Consider the following 15,803-nt stretch of genomic DNA (forward strand, 5'->3'; position numbering starts at 1 on the left):
CACGTTGGAAAAAGGTAGACAATAATACAAGAAAGACCTAAGAGGAAGAGAATAGACGCGCGCAATATAAAAAAAAAAAAGATCGGCGCGATTATACAGTAACTACATTCGCGTGTCGGTCGTCTTCTAGAGGTAATCGAAAGTTTTTAATAATCTTGCGAGAGAAAATTATTGTAGCGAAGCGTATGGACTACGAGTGTATGTGTGTGTATGTGTGTGTGTGAGTGCCTTACAGCACACCTTAATCTCAGTTTCCACGTAGCGGTTTTCATCAGTAGACTGTGTGTTAAAATTCCTATTCGACTACGACAAATCATTCGAATGCATAAATAACAGAGAACGGAGTCTTATTCGTAATGGCAAATAGCACTTTTTCCGATGCGATACTCTTTGTAAACGGTGTCGTTCTAAGCAGGGATTTAGTTTTAAATTCATTTATCGGAAGCTTAAACATAGTCTTAGGCTATTGTTCTAACACGTTTATTATAACTTTTGTCCATTGATTTTGCTTCGTAACGAATTCTACTGGTATAAATAAAGAAATATTTAAAATAAACACCATCCTCTCCCCGAAGTACTGTTATTGGAACCCTGCTGCGGGAATATTTATAAAAGAAAAAAAGGAAATAAACACATTGGCTCGCGGTGTATTGATTTCTTGTACAATATCGAAGAAGAATTTAAATCAATGTTTCACTTCGGAGCCAATCTGATAATTTAATGATGTCTTTTCCTACTTTGTATGGCGAAGAAATCCCATCAATTTAGCTTTTACCACTCGTAGCTCCGCAATTACTAAACGTGAAAGACATATAAGAATTCTCTTCTGCATTCCTTGCAAACGATATATTATTTTCCTAACGTGGTGTCACGAACTTGTTACTTTTTAATACGGAATTTTCCACGGTACAAGCTTTCCAAACGCAACATTAGGATCATATGTCTGTATGCTAGAGTATACACATAAGAGGGATGACGATTGAATAACAGCACAGAAATGCATGGTTCAGCGATCAATGAAACAATCAAAAAAACATTCTGTATTATTCGATGAACTTTTAATGCTAATTCAAGGATAATTATTATTGTTAACAATAGTTTCATTATTATTTCACAGCCTGGAAGCCTTCAACGTATTACTACTTCGTAAAGAAATAAACCGAATAATATCCTTATCGTATATAAACCGAATCTATGTACAGTGTCGAAGTAATTATCCGAGTTTACGATACGTCAAAATCATTCTACTCTTGAGTTCACTGAAATGAGCAATGTATATAACGTAATTGTTAAAGGAGATCTATAAAAGATTCGCTATACCGTTTTCATAGGAAGCAGAGCTACGCTAATTCCGACATTCATTTCTTGTTAAATAAAATTTACAATCATAAACGCACACATAAAAGTATTACTTCGAAAACCGTAGACCCACGTTAGTTGCAAAGAAAAAATCCCGTTTAAAATTAATTTCTTATAAAATTTTGCGGTACGTATTTATTATTTGTTGCCGGATCTACCCCCCTTATAAATCATATGAAATTTTTTTAAGGGTTTTTAAAAAAAAAAACAAAAAAAAAGAAACGAGGATTGTCAAGCACAAATTTCTGTGCAATATTTTTCACGATAAAAGTATTAATGCTGTGTCTGAGAAAGCTTGTGGTACGATCGTAGTAACTGCATCATAGATGTTTCAACAGTACTACTTGTGTATGAGTAACAAAAAATACGACAAAGGAGTCCTGTGCCAATGTTTTCAGTATCTCAGAATCAGGCTATTAATTAGTCAAACATAAAAGTTTCAATTATTCGCCTATCGTTCGAATTCCCGTACGAGTGATTTTTACATCAAGAAAGAAACGAAAAATAACGTTAACCAGAAATTTCCATCGGTGTGTGTGTATATGTGTGTGTGTGTGTAATGGATTTGGAAAAGTAAACTGTCCTTTCGTTCGTGTGAATATTCAGCCAAAACACCGTGTTCGTATTAAGTAATTGCAGTTGTTCCATGAGCAAGGAAAACGATCGACTTAGAAAAGTGAATTGGAGCACGATCCTCCCTTTTTTTCTTCTTCTCATAATCAAACTTAACTTGGTACTTGCAACGGAATCGATACTATTCCCCTCTTTATCGCCACAACAGGCAACTGATCAGAGCATTTTCTGCAACTGAGTCTAGCCGTACCGCGTTTCGTCTTTAACGAGCACGTGTAGTACATGTCCAGTCCCGAAAACAGGCAGGACATAGGCAAGGTAAAGTTTAGCGAAGCCCCCAGTGACGTATTGGCGGCAACAGGGGTGCCGATAGCAGGCATCATGTCACTTCCATTGCTAACGAATTTGTTTTGTTTGCCCGTACAAGCTGCTGCTGCTGCGGCTTACCGTCACAAGCTGCGCTTTCCACTCCATCCACCTCCATATCCAAACTTTCACTACAATCAAATACATAACTATTGCTAGCAAGTATTTTTAAAACAGGAATCCTTGTTTGCGCTGATACGATGCTAAATGGTAAGTTATACTTTCCCTGCTCTTTTTCCTATACGATCACAAAAACACATTCCTGCACGAGTTACGGAACATTTCATTTTTGCTGCTGGCACAGACGAGGTATAGGAGTAGACATTTTATCCGATATATTTTATCGGCCCACTTTTCTGGGACGACGTCGCCCTATTACCATTTTAGTGTCACTTCCCACCGCAGATTCACCGTTCTCATAACGTAAAGGTCGCTAAAATCACAGGCTTTTTAAGGTGTCGGCGGTACAATTTAGGTGGACCACCAACTCCCATAAGATGAAATGTCTTTTCTTATACCTCGTCGATGTGCTACTTCGTTATACTCACGCATGAATGATTCGTTAAATTCAAAGTAATTTCACTTTGGTAATATACATGCTTAGCAGGGATGCTTTAATTAATCCCATGTACCCTCACGAGCAAACTCGGCTTGGGCTAGGAAAAAAAGTAGTGTAGAAGAAGAGCCTTCTACTACTTGGTAAATTTAATTCAAATACTGAAAGAATCGCTATGAAAAAAAAGTAGTGTAGAAGAAGAGCCTTCTACTACTTGGTAAATTTAATTCAAATACTGAAAGAAATTTTAAATTAAATGTTAAGTTGACATAAATTTCAATAACTTCCGAAACCAAGTGGTAGAAAACCCTTCTCCTACGCCAAGTTTTCCCCTACCGGATGCCGAGTTTGCTCGGGTATCTACGTTAACAGTAAAAATAATTTTAGAAGTTTATACGGACATATTAAAGATCAGATTAACATAATCAATAGGAATTCGTGTAACACTCACCTATTACTATTAAGCGTAATTTCCCCGGACGTTGGGATTTGTTGCGCCTGACTTTGCGTTTGTTGTTGCTGCCTCGCGAGACTCGCCAATTTGCTCTGCGCGATCAAGCCAGGTAGCAGATTGGACGGCGGATGTTTTTGCGGCAGAACTATCGTCGACTGATTATTCACCATGTGGCTGCTATTCGAAATGTTGTTAGAGTTATTCATATGGTGTAACGGGCCGTTCGGGTGCCCGTTACCGAAGTTTGTTATTGCTCCACTAGCCGTGGCACTTGCACTGAACACTCGTACTCCAGCACTACCACTGCCACAGTTGCCGCCGTTCCTGTTATTTGTTGGACTAGTCAAGGACTTAGACAGAATGGGGGCGGTACTGCTATTGTTCGGCAATTGTCTGTGTTGTTGTTTAGTCTGATGATTCGTTTGCGTATCGGTAGCAGTGCTGGCGCACTGCGTGGACACTGTACTCGACGTTGTCGCTTGATTGCTCGCGCACGCGAAAGACGACGGGACCGTAGAATATGTAGAAGTATTTACAACACTAGAACCACTACCACTGCACTGAGGCCGGCCCGGCTGTGTCACAGGTGGTGCGAACAGATTGCCAGATAGCGGAGTCACAACGAAATGTGAACTGCCCCCCAGCTCGTCTGTCCGCGAGTCGCTAGAGTTATTGTCCGACAGTCCACTAACACACGCACTACCGGTGATATTCGCCACGGCGAGGTCGAAGTCCGACACAGCGTCTACCGAGAAATAATCCGCGATATTGAATTCAGACGTGAACGGTGGCTCGTCACCCACGCGTTCCGGCTCCACTTCCACGCAAATCGACGTCGCCTCCGGAGGGAACGGGTACGGAAGCGGTTTCGTATGCGATAACGCTGGCTCCACGTCCGAGTCCGTATCACTACTTTCTTCACTTGGACTATGCACTGACACAGGTGGAGTCTTTGGTCGGAAATGTAACCTGTTCCACACGTAAATATACGGTTATAAGTAAATCGAACGTATTCTGGTAAACAACATTCCTTTTAGGCTGTCGTTCAACGTACCACTCTTTCTTGACCGGTGTCGTGGATGTGGCAGTTGTATCGGTGTCCATTGGTTCCCGTTTTGGTTGATGTATCGTGAAGTCTAAAGACGACCACATATCATCCATATCGGTCGAACAACGATCCAATATTACTCTGGAAGTGTGAGACGTCGAGCGTGATTACTTGGAACTATCATTTATAAGGTATAATAAATTTTACACCATAAATATCGTACCTGCCACCCCGACCGTATCGTCGTCGCGCAAAACCAATACACCTTGGTACCGGTTTGCTGATACTGGTCAGTGCGAACCTATACTTCTTATCGGCCAAGCCCCCCTCGTTTTTATCACACCATGGCCAATTTCCAAAACCACCTGATACAGGCTGCAAAGAGAAAAGCTCTATATCTACAATCCTGAAAAAAAGAACTTTAAGGCTATTTCCACATTTCTCGAGGAACTCATGACGATTTTCATTGAGATCCGTGGAATAAATAAAAGTAACATATACCCCCATGTAACGACAGACAAAGTCCTGGTAAATATCAATTTCAAACCGAAATTAAAAGCTTACAACATTTCGCCGGCACATGTACATAGAAGATGAAAGTTTTTACGAAGGAGACAGCACTCACTGGTAGATAAGTGCTATTCCTATTCCGTCGGAAAGCGAATTGGCCCTCTTCAGTGGTGTCTTCGTCGTCGCGATCGGAGGGTACCGAGGGCTGAGAATGTGAATGCGATGGAAGCGGACTGTCTTCGTCTGAGCTCATTAGCGGGTCCAGCCCGCCCCCAAGAACACCAGGTCGACTTCCTCGACCGCCTCCACTACCTGTACCACCACGTACACCACTGTCGTCCAAACTTCCTCCCCTGCTGTCAGTTTTATGTTTCCGTTTCTTGTACTGTCTTTTTTCTTTTCTCGGTAGAACCTCATCCTGCTCGAAATTAAAAAAACAAAAACGTGAAATGCATTAGCGTGAAAGAAGATTACCATTTCATAATCGCAGGTATAGTACTGACTTTACTACAAACTTTATTTGCCCAATTTTGATGAACACCGAACTGATTTGTAAACAGTGGAGCAAAAGCTGGCCTAGGGGTCTTGAGTGCCGATACTTCCGCCAATATTTGCCCATTAAAGTCTTGTGCCTGATATCTGTAAACACGTTTTCAATTGTATTAGATTCAGAGGTCGTGTTTATAAGAACAAGATGGAATTAAAAGGGATTGGAAAACTTAATATCGAACCTTTTCTCGTAGACCTCGATTGTCAGATGTAGATGTTCCCGTTTAGTTTTCTCTCTTCGTTTAACCATTTCGAGAAGGGTAATTGCTCTACTGAGATCCCTACGGAGTTTCAACATTTTTTCATAACTAGTTTCGTCGTTCTTGCGGTTTTTACGTGTTTGCATTTTTTCTGTTCTACGTCTAAACGCTAGATAAGGATTATTGGCAGCTGAACCGAACCGATGTTCTGTTTTCACTGATAATAGAAGCGGATGTTGCTGTAACACATAAAAACGTTCACATTGATAACATTTTTTGTGCACTTATTGTCCAGCGCAGTTTACGTATGCTATTTAAGAAAAACATACGAAACAACATTCATAGTAAAATATATTACTTTTACATACAATGCGATTAAAAATTCTTACTGTCTTAAGACGTTTATTCAGCCAGTAATCAAAAACAGCAATAATTAAATCGTCATCCTCTTTTAAAAGCGCCTTCGCTTCATTAAGGGTGACTACAGTTTGCCCTGAACTTTTCTCCAATCGATCCATCATTTCTTCAAACTGTAGCGGAGTTAAGTCCATTTTACGGCTTTGCACTGCAACCCATTTTTCATCTTCCGAATCCATATCGTAATCCGGAATATCTTGTTCCATTGCAAATGCTTGAAAGAGAAATGTACACAATTATGAAATGTTTGCTTTATAAAACAACAATTAATATTATTCGGTACTTCATTAGTTTATTTGCTTACGTTGCATATGTATAAGCTGACGAGGTAGCTTATAATCAGCTGGATATATTTTGTCATAAGCTTCCACGTCTGTCAAGTCAGATACTTCAGGGGTAGGAATGATTAGACCAGTACATATTGCTCTTTGCAGGTGATGTTCCTATTCAGAGAATTAAAACAATGTAAAACTTAGCTTCGTATGAATTGTTTTAGAGTTTGTTTGTAGCTTTTTTTTTAATCATGAAACAGAAACACAATAAATAAAACATAATATAGTTGCGACTGAAAAGTCATAATAATAACGATAACGTTCTTTTAAAATTTATAATTGTACTATATATTTTATATTTTTATATTATACATGCTTGTTTAAAACTTAGAGTAAGAAAAAGTTTAATAATGTCCAATGTGGTTTTTATTTAATACGAGACCTTATAATAACTTGACAGTCTTTTTTATATAAACCTCTGTTGTCTACTCATGACTTAAGTTAATTATACCGATTGCAAGTGTTTCTTTGCTTGTACCATGCGATTAACAATCTAATCGTCCTAAACATATACCAAAAATGAAAAACGCATAGAAAATCATTAAATATTATTGTCATACAAATGTTACACGCCACTTCCATATTCTCGTTGCCTCATCAATGCATTGCCATTGTCAGCAGTTGATTTCAACAAAGAAACATCAAACAATCATTGTTTACACAAGACCAAGTACTCGAACAGAACAATTACCTTACAAACAAAGTACCATGAACAACAATACACCAGAAAAAGTACACGAATCTTCAATGAATAGAAAAGTTCATAAAATTTCATGTGCACTGAACAGCAACGTTGGAACATCATTTTTCATCGGACAATTTCTTTGAAACAAGAGGCTGACAGCTGTCAATAACCCGTCACATTAGTGTATTAATGTTCGAGTAACAAGAATCACCGTTAAAAAACGCCCAGCAATTACGTTTAACGTTGAAAAATAATGAATTATTGTACATAATAATGGCAAGAAAGCTGCCATCTGCCGGTTGTTTACGAAGATGCGCCCGAGGGTAAGATGGCGGACGGGGAAAACATGCTGGAAGAAGGCTGAACAGTTCGACTTACACATTCCTCCTCCTTTTCCATGCCGCTGGGCATTTGGGGCACAGCACGGTTAATAGCCGAGTAATCTGGCAGATCCGGCAGTTCCTCGGCCATGTAAATCGGCATGGGCTTGGAAGCGTCCAGGGCGCGGGCCCTGAACGACAGCTTGCTCATCCTGAGGCGGCTGGCTCGCGTGTTGACAACCGAGCTGGCTGGTGTCGAACCGTGAGGCCAGTCGGGTCGGCTCGGGCCTCGGGCTTGCGGAACGTGAACCTGACTGGGCCTGGCTGGGGGCCCTGCGCCCGTAATACCCGGCACAGAGAGCGGTCAGGGCCTCATCGTTCTACGGCCATCGCGCTGGAACACGGTCACTCAGTCACCAAACGAGATATATCACTTTGAAAACATGTTTGCGTGACACGGTCCCTGCTCAAAGCCATCATGGCCGACGCACAGCCATTTAACACGTTCAGCTCGAGCAGTTCCGCGATGCGACGTGCGCCGCGCGGGAATCGGCCCGCTGCCGCCACTGACCGACACGCGACCGCCTATTGGACGCGGGGTCTTTCACCTAATCGCAAGCCTCGTTCACACTATCCTATCGAATTTTTGGTACAATTTACTTGCAGATTTTTTGTATTCGCGGTATACACTGGATACAGAAGTAATTCTTCGGTTATCATAATTTCTGCTATAACACAGTTTTGAAAAAAATCTATACGAAGCCGATAAGCGTGGTTACGTTAAACGGTATACTCGATCGGTATTTGTTTTTAGAGCCTCCTGAGAACTTTTATTGTTTTCTATTTTGCAGAATCTAGTTAGAAATCTGTAAGATTGTTTTTCTTTTTTAAAGGGGAACGTTTGAATGCTTCTTTTACCTATTGTATGTACAAAATTCCGATAAAGTGAAAATACGATGAATATTCATTAGGTTCTTAACCTGATAAAATCCATTATAGATTTGTGTTTCATTCCCGATTTTCTAAGTTAATCTATTGGAATGAGAATTTCCGCGGAATATTTCGAAATTTGGTCTCAGCAGGCTTGAGTATTTTCAAAATTGCAGTTTTCAAGATGCGATAGTTTACGTCGATTAATGCAAGATGGCGTCGAGAATTACAAAGCTTCCGGTATCTTATTGCCGGTTATTGTGTATAAATGTACACATCGTGTAAGTTAAAAAGGAATTTTAACAAATAATTAATGTATGAGCAATTAGCGTTTTGTAATCAAAAAGTATGCTGACTCTTCCTTGACATTTATTTGATGTTTGCTCTGAATGGAAATATTAGTGCAAAAAACGTAATGGCGATGATTGACATTTATCCCCGTTTGATCTATCGTTTCTTAAGAATCATACGATTAAAAAGAGATCAACTGTTGTTGAAACAAAGTTGAAACTTGTCATCATCGCTAAATGCACACTTGATTTGTACCTTAAGGCACTTGTACTTTTGCGCACGCGTCGCGGTCATGCAGAGACTTTGAATTTTCAATTCGCTTATATGAATAAAATCCTTGATTAAACGAATCTAGTTAAACATTACTTCGTTTATTATCGTCATTTACAATTGTAGAATAAAAAATTAAGTAAACCGATTTCAAAGCAAGTAAGAAATACTCAAGCAGGAATCGAATTTGATAATACAAGTTGCACTGATTAAGTTCTTGCGATAACGTTTTTATACGTTAAAATAAAAACAATATCCTTGAAATGAAACTAATAACAAAAACGTACAGTTAAACTGTTACTAAATGAACAACTGTAAAAGAAATAATGATGATAATTCAAATAACCAAGTATGAACTATAATGTATTAAAAAAAACGTTTGAATCCTTATGTTCAACTAAAAACTTAGGTTAGACGTATCCGTGGAATGCATCGAGACAAACATTGTATAATTTGGGGTTATTATTGTTATTAATCTTTAAACGTTCCAAATAAGTGAGAACAACTAAAGAATTGTTTGATATCGATGTTGATTGTGATAATCTATTGTGAAGGCTAGATCATATTCCCGCGTGTCGACATGGCACATACTATTGCAATTCTATCTGTGATACCTAGGTTATCTTACCATCTGCGTATGCAACTTCCGAATTTAACGATATTTGACGTTGCGCCAGGTATTATTTCTGACATGCACTTTCTCTCGTGCCCGTGGAACGCGAATTCCATCGGCCCACGGGAGCTTTCGCATCGAGAGCACGTGTTGAAACGCACTAACACTACGATCCGCTATACTCTGAATTTGCGCGTTTCATGATATAGCTTGGCGGAAAATCCAACTCGTTTAAATATTTAGCGCGCACACCTGTCTCTGACGATTTGTACTGAACTTCTACATGCGATTTCAGTTTTGCATGGTCAATAAACATTCGATTTACGCGATAAACAAATTCGGTTTATCTCACGACTTAATTTTTAAATTTCGACAACGTGAACCGTTGTTTCTTTTCCTGGACATTGCAGTTTTGCTGTAGTTACTATGCTTGTTTTCCAGACAAAAACGATACATTGTCGAAATTAAATGACGCAGATATATTGGTAACTGATTGCGATTTGTTTGTACCATATCTGGATAAGTTACAATCCCTGAAATGGGTTCAAACTACATGGGCTGGCGTCGAAGCATTAACCCCGCGTTTGAAAGATACGAAAATTAATTATGTTGTTACACGTTTTTCTGATGGAGCTTTCGGTCTGGCGATGGCCGAATACGTGGTAGCACATATTTTTAATTTTGAACGTAATCAGAAGCAGCAGTACGAGAATCAGAGAAACAGGCAATGGAGAAAAGATGGGAAAATTTCTGACCATAGACTGATCTGTGATCTATCAGTAGGTGTTTTAGGCTTGGGGAATATTGGAAAATCAAGTAACTAAAAAGTTTGTATTCTTCTTACCTTGTTACTGATAATAATATTAACTTGATTTTGTTTCTAGTTGCTCAACAATTGAAGGCTTTTGGGGCTAATGTGTGGGGCATTACAAGGGGGCAGCTTAAAGAAAAGTTAGATTATTTAGATCAGCACAGAACAATTGAATTTTTACCTGAAATGCTAAAACAATGCGACTACATTGTCAATGTTCTGCCATCCACACCCAATACCTTGGGTTTGTTAAATGGAGATATGTTACAAAATTGTAAAGATAGAGGCAGTGTTTTTATCAACATAGGTCGAGGTTCAGTCATTAAGGAAGCTGATTTATTGAATGCTCTTCAGCAAAAGTGGATCTCCGGAGCAATACTGGACGTTTTTGAAAAAGAACCACTGCCAAAAGACAGTAAATTGTGGACACTGCCGCAGGTAAGTATTATAAGCCTTATGGAGAGTAAAATCTAGTATTAATATAACTTAAATAAATTTAATTAATGTTGTCAAGCAGGTCACTATCTCCCCACATATTTCGGGTGTGACTCGTTCTCAGGATGTTGCACGATTTTTTGCCGAAAATTACCAGAAATTCGCTAAAGGTGAAAATTTGTTAAATGTAATAAATTTAAAGGAAGGTTACTGATTATATTAACAAATGAAATATGTATGAATTAAATAAAAAAAATAAGATACTTCTCATAATTTATAACGCTTAACAAATATTAATGTGAAAATAGTTGTTGTAATAATTTATTATATATATATTATTAGTATTATAAAGGATCCTTGTAAAATATTTACTCTGTTTCTTGACCGATTGGATTGGAACCAGGCTTCAAGCCTCGTATACTCAGGTCATAAACTACTTCCTCCACCTTTTTGACAGAATACTTTAGACCATCAAAACGTTTCCTTAGGGAATCGTTTTTCAGATTTAAAAGCCTAAAGCCTGCATTCAGTTCATTCACAAAACGTGCTATTTCAATAGGTCTGTTATAATCACCATTTGTGACACTATTCACAGCAAATCGACTCTGAAATTAATACACAAAATAAGTGATTATTAACATTATATTATAATAATACGTACCAATTCTGCAGCCAACTGTAACAAACCCATTAAGAAATCTTCCAAGTCCAAGTGAAAACCATCCTCTCTTCTATTTTTAACTGTACGTAAAATGTACATTTAATATACAGAAGTTTAAATAAATGTAGTTTTATTACAAAGGAGAAGTTGCATACTTCCTAACATCTCTGCGACAGTTTCTTTGGTAACCAAAACCTTAATCTCTAGGTAAATCACTAAGGAGGCTAGGAAACATAACTTTTGTGTCACAAAGCGCCACTGGTCATGAAATCTGTAATACTGATCCTTAGGTACAACTAATGCAAGCCTTGCATAATCTTTACGTACATCCTCAAACAATTCTCTGGCTGATGAACAATACTGAGAAACAACTGTAAACAGAAAATATAATAATTATTTTGGCACTGCGGACACAATTTACACGCCGACATACTTATGTTCTCTTCCACGTTATTTTCATTATGTATGTTCTGTAACATCATCACAATGTCCCTGGAAGTCCTCTCAAGATCTTTTACAATAGCACGGATTTCCTTTAGCAAAAGAAAATTAATTTCAGTCGATTTCACAGGGAACACCGGAATTAAATATATAATTTTTTTAATTTAAAATTCTATACAACGTGTAAACATAAACTAACACACATCGTAATTCAAGCTAAATGTAACCTAAAATATACATACATCACAGAAGTAATTGACACAATATAGTTCATATTAATCATTGGTATAAAAGAAGTAAAACAGAAAGAATAATTGTTGCAGATATAGACACTAAATTTCTTCCTTTCATACGAGTAATATTAAAATTATTTAACACCCCATACTTTGACACTTGAGGTAACAAATCATTAGTATATACCTCGCGTAATTCCTCTTCATTATTCATATAGTCTTGAAATGAATTAAATAATTCCGATATTCTCTCAGCCATATTGCTTCTTGTTTCACAGATAATTAATCGAACGATAAGGATTTATGCTTCGACACTTTGCCGAAAAAATATCACGTCTGACAAGCGTTGTGTATACATTCGATGATGAAAACAATTGTTCGCCCCTCTCCGTATTGCTCTGTATTCAACTAACATGAATTCGAATAAATTTTGCCGTTCTGGGTATAAGATATCATGCAAATGCCGGCACGAATTATATGCGTCGCAGATCAATTCCTTTAACTAATGGCGCCATCTGTGTCAAAACGTTGAATCTGTTAGGCAAATCATATTGACAGGTAAGTACACGCTAAGAGATCGTGGCGCCACTCGTGGCAAAACACCTAAGCTACTAGCCAATTAGTACACGGGCTGTGGCACTGGATGGCGCCACTATTTATTTTTTCGACGTTTGAGCGGCGCGAATGTTGCCACTGTTAACATAGAATCTTATGGAGAATGCGGCAAACTTTATTCGAATATGTTTCGATTGAGCTTACAGCTTTGTAAGGACAATTTTTTCTTTGTTAAGTTTCAAATGCGTAGTTTAAGGAACATAGATTGAGTCTCTTTAATTGTTAAAAGGATCGAATCACAAGAACATTGCTAAAATTACAATTGTTTGTAGTGGTTGTCATTGGGTCCATTCGATAGGACCTGGTTTAATACTTTTTGGTTTGATATTTTTATTCCCATCAAATCATATAGATACACGTAATATGAATGGAATATATAACACTTCATCTGTGCTAATAATACTCAGAATTCATGCTTTATCGATAACGTCGGGTATTGACACTAAAATGCTAACAGGGTTACGTGCCCTATGAACGTAGGACAGAAAAAAGCATTGGATGATGGGTCTATTCTATACCTAGTCGGTGGTTCAACGGACGATCAGTTATAGTTCGAAGCAGTTCGAAGTGTTTCCTTTATTGGCACCGGATAAGTTGAGTGTATTGGGTGTATTGGCATTTGAAGAGTCCCTTAATTATGAAGGTAAGTCTCAGTACATAAATATATTACAGAGGAATCCGGTTGTTTGGGACACATCGGGACTAGCATCCTTTGGCCCGATTAAGCTGCTATCCCAATCATGCGAAGTATCACACAGATAAACACAGTACATTCGATTGGGTTTTGTTCTTCGAAATTTGTCCCAAATAAACGGTCAACTCGATTAACTGATGGCTCAAATAAGCGGAATTCACTGTATATTTACTTCTGCGTAAAAGAAGTGCAATATTTATTTAACATAAGATTTGCTCAACAATTTCCAATGTCCTTATTGAACACAAGACCCATAGGAAGGATCTGCTGTTTCGTGTTTCAAAACGCTTTGTTATTAATTAGACTGCGGATTTTTATGCAAAATAACATTTTCTAAAGTATTTTTTTACGACAACATCAAAGATAGGAATTTATTTCTGCTCTTGAATATCTTATTGGGTTCAGAATAAAGTAGAAAACACATTACACGTGACAAAAATTTTGTCTCTTCTGTATTACAGAAAGCCCTACTGGCTATGAATGCATGAAATCCGCATTATTATGTAGATTCGGATATTTTGAAATATATCAGATTCGCGCCATTCACGCTAAGGGAAATTCAAATCAGGGGCCACTTATCGCGGAGACCTCTGGTGGATAGATACTGCTGCCCCCTGGAAGCTCAGTTTTTTAATACAGTCGAACGAGGACAGATAGCGTCACCGATTAGCTGTGCACGTTTAAAAAAAGCAGGGGACAACAATAACGCGGATCCCTGAGTGCGGTGAAAAATCGGTGAAATGGTGGAGTTGTGTCGCGGGTATATTTAGAAGCAGGTGAGCAGATTTATTCAGTAATTAAACGGATCGTTTCGTACGCTGTCCCGTCGGGCCAATCGATGATATGTGTGCAGTGCTTTGGCGTCGAACACATTTCCTCCTGTTTCAGTCCGCGTACGGTTCACGCACGTCTTAATTGGTGGAAAAAACATTTTACCAAATCCACTAGGTGTCTCCCCGCCGGATTCGTAAACGGTTTAAGAATGAACACGTTACGATCGTTCGTCCCGTTATTCGGCCAGCTTTTTTGACGCTTCGTTCACGCAGCAGTTCGTGTTCGTCGCCCGTTACCATGCACCTTTCTGGATCATAACCTCTTCGCACGCTACACATAACATTGTGAGTCGTATTGACGACACATGATCGGCGGCGACAGCGCATACTTGTACGTACTGAGAGACTTTCTGTCATGCCCGTATTTCGTAGTCGACGTAAATTTACGTTTTAGTTTAAGCAAACTGTGTTGGGAATTAGGAGAATCGAAACTATGTATACGATCGGGCAGAAACGTGAAGGACTCACCGAGACTGTCGTGTCGTCTATTGTTTGTCTTTTTAGTTCGTTCAACGGTGTCATTCGCTATATTCAGTTGTCTTTTTTGAGATAAAATTGACAGTATTTCAATATCAATCACGGTCCTGTTGATCGAATACGAAATTGGCTGTTCATTGACATTAGACTTGAACTCTCAGTGTCAATGACGCTCGAGATGATATTTAATACAATTCCACGGGTTACAAGGATCGATACACGAGAGCTCGTGTCAAGATTGGCTTGAACTGTCGCGATCAGAATTCTCGTTTGTTTTCGCGGGAACTCGGAGTATGATTTTATTCGGATAATGCATGACGGATGAAAACATTCTGTGAGTAATCGTTCAAAATAAAATATTCCATTCTGCTACGATTGAAATTCAAACAGAAATTTCGGCCATCTCTGACGGGCCGAAAAACGTGATTTATTTCATTCTTTATACGGAAAAGGAATCCCTTTTCTAGTTTGTAGGATTCAGCAAAATTTGCATCCTGATAAAAGATCCGAAATAACAAATAAGATCTTGTAATGTCATTGAATTGATACAAGGATGCTACTTGTAAGTTAAGACAATATTCGACAATATTCTATCGTTCCCATACGTCATTTATTATTCCAATAAAATTTCGATCATCACTGTTACTAATTTTCATGACCAATTACAATGCTCGTGTAAATTGCAATTAACACAAACCAGAGCAAAAGAAATTAACTTCTCCGATTAATCCACGAATCATTAGGGGACGTATTAACAGCAAGATATAAACATTATAAATCTTGATTATAATTTGCAATAAATCCATAATATTCGTTGTCTAATTGTTACATTCGGTGTAGAAATGATTGTGTTTCGATGTGAATAGAATGTGAAAATCGTGGTGATTCAGTTAGGGACGAAATTAAATCATTGGAAACGATTCTTTTTCCTCTTCGTGGGGAGACATTCGATCCCCACCACCGGGTAGCCAAAATTCCACGGTGGCTTAATACCCCCCGCATCCCCCTCCACCATGATCCTGCCTCTATTGATTGCTCTACCGCACTACTGCCCTACTTTTATGACTTTACTTCACCCCTCCGCCCTCCTAGCGTTCCTCCCCTCCCCACCCTCGCTCGAATACCCCTCG

At 38.6% G+C, this 15,803-nt stretch overlaps 4 protein-coding genes across 4 annotated transcripts in view; 2 read left to right on the forward strand and 2 right to left on the reverse strand.

The window, feature by feature from the left end:
* Positions 1 to 2,210: 2,210 nt before the first annotated feature.
* On the reverse strand, positions 2,211 to 7,889 carry LOC107194016 (enhancer of polycomb homolog 1). Its single transcript, XM_015583572.1, has 10 exons — positions 7,428 to 7,889; positions 6,337 to 6,475; positions 6,005 to 6,246; positions 5,598 to 5,854; positions 5,370 to 5,505; positions 4,982 to 5,284; positions 4,580 to 4,731; positions 4,363 to 4,497; positions 3,306 to 4,277; positions 2,211 to 2,429 (listed from the first exon to the last, which is right to left on the reverse strand). The coding sequence occupies exons 1-10, from the start codon at positions 7,578 to 7,580 to the stop codon at positions 2,312 to 2,314; spliced, it is 2,607 nt and encodes an 868-aa protein (XP_015439058.1). The 5' UTR covers positions 7,581 to 7,889; the 3' UTR covers positions 2,211 to 2,311.
* Positions 7,890 to 9,440: 1,551 nt separating this feature from the next.
* Positions 9,441 to 10,933, forward strand: LOC107194015 (glyoxylate/hydroxypyruvate reductase A-like). The gene is made up of 4 exons (XM_015583571.1): positions 9,441 to 9,537; positions 9,915 to 10,289; positions 10,358 to 10,722; positions 10,802 to 10,933. Exons 1-4 carry the CDS (start codon positions 9,441 to 9,443, stop codon positions 10,931 to 10,933), a joined length of 969 nt encoding a protein of 322 aa, XP_015439057.1.
* A 106-nt stretch (positions 10,934 to 11,039) lies between these two features.
* LOC107194121 (translin) lies at positions 11,040 to 12,397 on the reverse strand. Its single transcript, XM_015583688.1, has 5 exons — positions 12,242 to 12,397; positions 11,814 to 11,913; positions 11,536 to 11,751; positions 11,381 to 11,460; positions 11,040 to 11,324 (listed from the first exon to the last, which is right to left on the reverse strand). Exons 1-5 carry the CDS (start codon positions 12,311 to 12,313, stop codon positions 11,088 to 11,090), a joined length of 705 nt encoding a protein of 234 aa, XP_015439174.1. The 5' UTR covers positions 12,314 to 12,397; the 3' UTR covers positions 11,040 to 11,087.
* A 1,692-nt stretch (positions 12,398 to 14,089) lies between these two features.
* LOC107193988 (R3H domain-containing protein 1) overlaps positions 14,090 to 15,803 on the forward strand; it is a 33,435-nt gene continuing 31,721 nt past the window's right edge. The window contains exon 1 of the mRNA XM_015583536.1: positions 14,090 to 14,139. The gene's annotated coding sequence lies outside the window, so the exon portion shown is untranslated. The remainder of the gene's footprint in view (positions 14,140 to 15,803) is intronic.

This window comes from Dufourea novaeangliae, unplaced genomic scaffold, assembly GCF_001272555.1.
Source record: "Dufourea novaeangliae isolate 0120121106 unplaced genomic scaffold, ASM127255v1 scaffold21, whole genome shotgun sequence".
Lineage (NCBI taxonomy): Eukaryota > Metazoa > Arthropoda > Insecta > Hymenoptera > Halictidae > Dufourea > Dufourea novaeangliae.